Here is a 6171-nt window from a genome sequence, read left to right as displayed (position 1 = left end):
AGAGTTACTTACAGATCTGTGACTTTCATTCAGCAATTTTGAACTTTAAAAAAGCATGTATATTGGATCCAGACAATGATTTTACTTACTCTAGATTAGCATTCCTTTACTTTCTTCAAGGACAGTGTTTATTTGATGAAAAACTTTACAGTGAAGCATTGGAATCATTTTCTAGAGCAGCAGAGATGAAACCTGAGGTGATTGGTTATCACACAAGGAGGTGAAAAATTGAATTCTGCCAACATATTTATCTTTGTGCTAAATGAAAATGATGTTATTCATTTATACCATTGAAATTACACTGTACCTTTGTTTTCTGTGTTATTATTTTACAGTGTGGCTTGCTTGGCCGCTCTTCAAAGACATGGAGAATGTTTAGCGCTTGTTAATAAACGACTTGAAGAAGAAACTGAGAACCCAGACCTTTTCATCATGAGAGCCAGACTTCATGAACTGTTCCGTAATGTAAGCAATTGTCCAAATTGAAAGTTTGGAGTCCTGCATAATACAATGGTATCGTTCTCCTTAACAAAAAAATGTATTGTTTTCTAATTCCTCAATCAGCCAAATCTACAGTTTCATACAAACAGGGTTCGTATGCATCTTGAAAACCCTTGAAAACCCTTGAATTTCAGGAGGCCAATTTCAAGGCCTTGAAAGTATTTGAATTTTGTCTTGGGTCCTTGAAAGTCCTTGATTTTTTATTGAACAACATCGAAAAATATCTGCTTTTGTTTTGCACCATCGGTAAACCCAAAACGTAGACGTTAACAGAAACATTTTTCTTGGTTTTGAGGTAAAATTGTCATTAAAAAAAGTCCTTGAAATTTCTAAGTAGGGTCCTGGAAAGTCCTTGAAAAGTCCTTGAATCTTTGGCCTGAAAAAGTGCACGAACCCTGTACGTATGTATTTCAATGTGTAACATAACCATTGAAACTGGTATTCAGATCTCTCTCTTTCCATCTAACAAATTTTTTTACTTTATTTTATAGTCAACTCTTTGCTACTATGATGTCAAAGATGCACTTGCTCTTGCCCCAGATAACACAGAAGCTAAAACTCTTATGGCATCTCTTGAAAAGAGAGCAAAGGAGAGCAGGCAACAGGTCAGTATGGATAGTAATTATACCAACTACCAGTTGTTTCAACTAGAAATGTTTAGTTGTTTTTTCATAACTTCTGCTTGTGATGTTTTCAAATCTTGAATTTTACTTCTATCACATGGGTTTTATTACCTGGTAGTTGCTCTGATTCTTAATTATATGTTTAGGGTATTAAAATTGATGATACAGTTAGTAGTTTCTTGGTTAGCATTTACAAAAAAAAAGTAAAGCAAAAATTTTGTTGCTGAGATATTTATTCTTCTTTTGCAATAGGCCATACAGTTACATTTAGTTGGCAAGGTAAAAGAAGCTCTCTCTAAAATCTCCATTGCTATTGAAACTAATCCATCCATGGCAGAATATCATATCTTTCGGTAAGTGTGCAATATATTGTGTTTCTAAAAAACTTTATTGAAATTAGGTAATTGGTTTTATCAACTCAGTTGAAATAATATTGTAAATTGACCACCGTAAAGAGTTAAAAAGCTAACATTTCAAGTGTCAGGGCATTTTAACTGTTCATGGTGGCCAATTTACAATTTCAACTTAGTTGATAAAACCAAATTACCATTTTGCCCCTATGGATGCAGCACTACATTTTCTTAAGAAACTTATCCCCCCTCTTGAAATTAGACACTCTTGACTTAATAATGTTGTCAATTAATTAAGCAGTACACCAGTCGTTCAGGTGACAGTTCAGTGCATCAATCAGACAGTCAGTTGATCTGAGCTGGATGCTTTCAATTGATTTTATGACTGTTAGGGTAAATATGTTTAGTGTGAAGCTCTCTCTTGATTTAGTTGCATCCCTAGATGAACTTTATGTATTTCTTTAGTGGCAGTCTTCATAGAAGGATGTCCGATTTCAATGCTGCCATTGATGATTATCTACTAGCCATGGATAAAACTGATCATGACGAATCAAACAAAACGTACAAGGAAGCACAAAGACAGTTACTTCTCTGTTATAATGACTTTGCTGTGGAATGCTTCAGGTGAGAAAAACATTGGTCTGGGTTGACAGATAAAAATTTTTTTGGTCTGAATGGTGCTTTTCACCATTGGTGCAAGGCAGTTTGTGGGCAAGGATGTACTGGAAGTCCTCTGGGATCAGCAAGGTGCCTCTTAAGTGTTACTGCTGCTGATTTGGGAGATAAAGGTTGTTTTCATTGTTGGTAGATTGGAATTATGTTTTAACTCAGATTGTGATTGAAATGACAAAGTGTAAAGCTCAGCCAAACTTACAAAATGTATACTTTTGTGGGAGAAAAGTAAACTGGGCCTCCAAATACCAGTGTCCTTGATAAAACAGTTATTGAGGCAAAGCTACATGTATTAAGAAGCCATGAAAGCTTTCAAAATTTTATGATATTGGTAACAATATTTATTTATAAAATGAACATCAGATCTGAAACATCTCAAGTACATTTAAAGGCAAATTCATGAAGCTTTACCGGAACTTTTGATTTAGAAATAGTTATTTAAATAGTTAATTAATTGGCTAATGCATTTTTGTTTTGGTGTTCAGGAAAGAATTCTATGATGAAGCAGTTGTGCTGCTGAACAAAGCAATCAAAGGGGAGAAAAAAGAAAAAGGACTGTATATCAACAGAGGGGGTATGTAAACTGTAATTTACCTGACATGTACAAAATGTGTAATGCAGCAAATTTTTCATGTTCCATTTTTTCCATCATGTCCCCTTCAGATTGTTTCTTCCGGCTGAATGAGTTGCACTTTGCTCTGTCTGACTACCAACAAGCACTGGAGATGGACAGCAGTGATTGGTCCGTCAGATGCCGACTGTCTATTGTTTATAATGAGTTTGGTATACTGGAGTATTATGACAGACATTATTTGGAGGCTATTGATCATCTCACCACTTGTATCCAGTACAACCCCCGCATTGGAGCTTACTTCCTGTCACGTGCCAGGGCCCGCTACATGATTGAAGTATGCTACAAGATGAGATTCCTCAACTTCATGACGTTTGAAAAAGATATATGCCATACAAACTCACAGTGCAGTCTACTGGCATTTCAGTACAGTAACTTTAATACGTAATGCTGCATCGTTACGATTACACACATTCGACGCGAATTTTACGTGCAGTTTTTCACATATCACCATGAATGATGTTGGACCCTTAGTCCTGTGGTGTAGGCGGAAATTTACTTCCTTCACTGTTACTAAGGAGTATAGTTAAAGTGAAACAGGAGTAGATATCAATGTGTTGTCCCTATACTTGAAGACAAGTGACCTTTATAAAAAAAGTTTGAAACCACAGCAATCACTTTACCCCATCTTAGTATCTGCCTTTTCCGCTGTGTGTTTCATGGCATGACGAGCAGCAACGACAATTATCACATGTTTCTTTGTTTGTGTGTAGGATTTGGACGGAGCTCGGTATGATGTCCTTGTTTCACTGTATTTGGACCCAGAAAACAAGGAAGTCGTCTCCATATTTTCGCGCCTTTTTCCTGGGAGATCGATCACTGACGTCATGAAGAGTCACATGGGTATTACAGCGGCGCGTCAGGCCGAGGCCTCTATCAGAGATACAAACAGCTATCAAGAGCTGTCTCAGCATGCTTCAGGTACGACACAGATGAACTTAATAAGAGTCTAGGTCGCAAGATTGACGACTGAAATTGAGCGCGTAAGTGTTGTCATAGGTGGGACGGAATCGTAGATTTCTACGTTCTTTCATTACTTTACTCATGATCCGGCTAGAAACATTTACAATCCTTGGTTTCTATTCTGGTGAACCTTCATTCTGGCAATGAGTTTTCTGTCTTCCGCATATATTTCGAGTTCTTGCTTCATCATAAGAAACTCAAAAGCGAAATGATAATGAGTAAAATCACAAAGTTTTATCCTCACTTCGACGAGCACTTTGTTAACAAGACAATGAGACATTTCTGAGACCGCCATTCATTGCATTTTTGCCGGCAAACCTACTGAATTGTCTCTTATGCTCCAGCCACTTGTCGTAACTTAATTTTCTATCACAGCTCACAGAATGGAAACGGACAAATATCCGCTGATTAAAACCCCCAGCCCAATTATTGAGCCAGAAATTACTGAGGAGAATTTCACTTTGGGGAGGTCAGGCATCAGGCCTGATAATATGCTGATTCACGTGTCCTGCCGAGTCCAGAAATGTAACAATTAGTTTTATATTAATATTTATCTAACGTAACAGGTGCAAAGAACTCAGAGGCAGCTGCCAGATTTAGTGGCAAGTCAATTCTTCCTCCGATTTGTGGCTCGGTGTTCCCTGAAATGCGAGTTTGTATGGAAGAACAGGATTTTCACATCAATATTATAAAAGGGAAGAAAAAGGTAGGTCAGTTTTTTAGTCACAAGTTGCATGCCAACTGATGACAAATAGAAAATGACTTTTTATAATATTTTTATGACCTTCGCACCCTCTTATGTTAATTCTTCGCGCCAAAAACGCTTAATATGTTGCAATTTGCAAGATCTTTTATATTTTCCTTGATAATGGAGTCATGACTACTCCGACTATCGGATTTTATCGTTCGCTTTTCCAGTTTTATGTCTTAAGAAAAGACTTCATAGAAATATTTCTTTCAAAATAGATTGTTGTATTTTTTTTCTATATATATAGATACAAAAACATTTTATGCTAACTAAAGTGGTTCAAAATAATGATAGCGAAGTTTTGTGACACACCGTGCCAGCAAGTAATCAAAGTGATAGAGATGTTTACTTCTGATGATGAATAGGGAACTGAGGTATATCAAACATGAGTGATAAAGGAACATGTAAGTTTTTGTTAAATAGAGCCCTTGTGACTATTCAGAAGTATCGTTTTAATTTTGTTTTTATTGCTTCCAGGCTACGAAATTGGTACACAAGACTCTCAGTACTCGTCAAGATCTGACATTCAAAGGTCCAAGAGTCCAGTCCACATTGACTGGTTTAACAGTTGCAACAGAAAGAAGTGTGGTGAAGTTCGATGGGCTGACTGAAAAGAGAACCAAAGATCAGAAAGCTTTGGCTCATTTAGCTTAATAACTTAGTCAAGGAGAGAAGGGCGACATTGGGAAAACAAATTCATGATCAGGAAAATTACCCTCACTGAACTAGAATTATTAAGACAATTATGATTGTACTGTTTCACAGGAGAAAGTGGTGTTAGAGTCAGAAATATAGCTGTATTTAAGCCAATATCATTTTTAAAAAAATACTTTTTGTGTGGAAATATCAAATAACCTTTCAAATGCGTAAATTTGGTTCCAGTGCAATCCCGGCATATCCGAGTCACCTACGAAATTAATACCATTTCCATAACATTAGAAAAGTAAATCTATTTTCTCGGTAACGGATCGTTTTGATTCTTCAGCCACAAATATGCGCATTTAATTTGTATGTGTAGATACAATTATTGATTTAGCGCATGACTTCAAATGAGCACCCCTTCTATCAGTCAAAACACAGGCTAAAATTAGCGCCTTTTCCCCTTTGCCGACATCTCTCCCCTTTCTATATTCATAGACACCGTGAGAAAGGAAAGGATGTATAGTATTGGTGTCATTCCACCTCATGTGGAATGACACCAATTCCGTACGTGTTTCCGTACGTGTTTCAGTTGGTAAAAACGTTTGAATAAAGGGGGTAAGTTTCTAAAGAAACTGCGGTGTTGCGTCGATGGTGGGAGGGGAGGGGGGATAACAAAGTCCTTTGGTTTTATTAACAAAGTTGAAACTGTAAATTGGCCACCGTAAAGAGTTGAATAGCTGACGTTTCGAGTGTAAGCCCTTCGTCAGAGCGAGTGGAGGAATTGTGGGTTGTGTGTGTGTTTATATGCAGAAGGTGGAGCTACTCTATTGGTGGAAACATGGTGAAGCGAGAACGTAAAAACCATAGGTTTAGGTTGGGTAAATGACGGCGTTGTGTGTGTTTGAGGCATTGAACTGATCATTTGCACCATTCATCGAGCACTCGAAACAGCTGCCAGCCATACAGGATAGTGGAGTTCACAAACAAGTTGTTTGAGAATCATCTGTAACACCATTGAAAGCAAACGATTGTCAACCGTCG

At 37.3% G+C, this 6171-nt stretch overlaps 1 protein-coding gene across 1 annotated transcript in view; it reads left to right on the top strand.

Moving 5' to 3' along the window:
• The window catches only part of LOC111326660 (tetratricopeptide repeat protein 16), an 8680-nt gene extending 3355 nt beyond the window's left edge, over window positions 1-5325 (top strand). Inside the window, exons 2-11 of the mRNA XM_022930710.2 lie at window positions 1-220; window positions 336-465; window positions 993-1106; window positions 1377-1477; window positions 1940-2098; window positions 2632-2720; window positions 2810-3054; window positions 3491-3698; window positions 4307-4446; window positions 4966-5325. The exon at window positions 1-220 is cut by the window's left edge and continues 116 nt beyond it. Of these exons, the coding sequence (XP_022786445.1) occupies window positions 1-220; window positions 336-465; window positions 993-1106; window positions 1377-1477; window positions 1940-2098; window positions 2632-2720; window positions 2810-3054; window positions 3491-3698; window positions 4307-4446; window positions 4966-5142 (1583 nt within the window). The 3' untranslated portion in view covers window positions 5143-5325. The remainder of the gene's footprint in view (window positions 221-335; window positions 466-992; window positions 1107-1376; window positions 1478-1939; window positions 2099-2631; window positions 2721-2809; window positions 3055-3490; window positions 3699-4306; window positions 4447-4965) is intronic.
• The last annotated feature ends 846 nt before the right edge of the window (window positions 5326-6171 follow it).

Source organism: Stylophora pistillata, chromosome 4 (assembly GCF_964205215.1).
Source record: "Stylophora pistillata chromosome 4, jaStyPist1.2, whole genome shotgun sequence".
NCBI lineage: Eukaryota > Metazoa > Cnidaria > Anthozoa > Scleractinia > Pocilloporidae > Stylophora > Stylophora pistillata.
The sequence above is the reverse complement of the archived record's forward strand: the minus strand, read 5'-3'. Positions and strand labels throughout refer to the sequence as shown.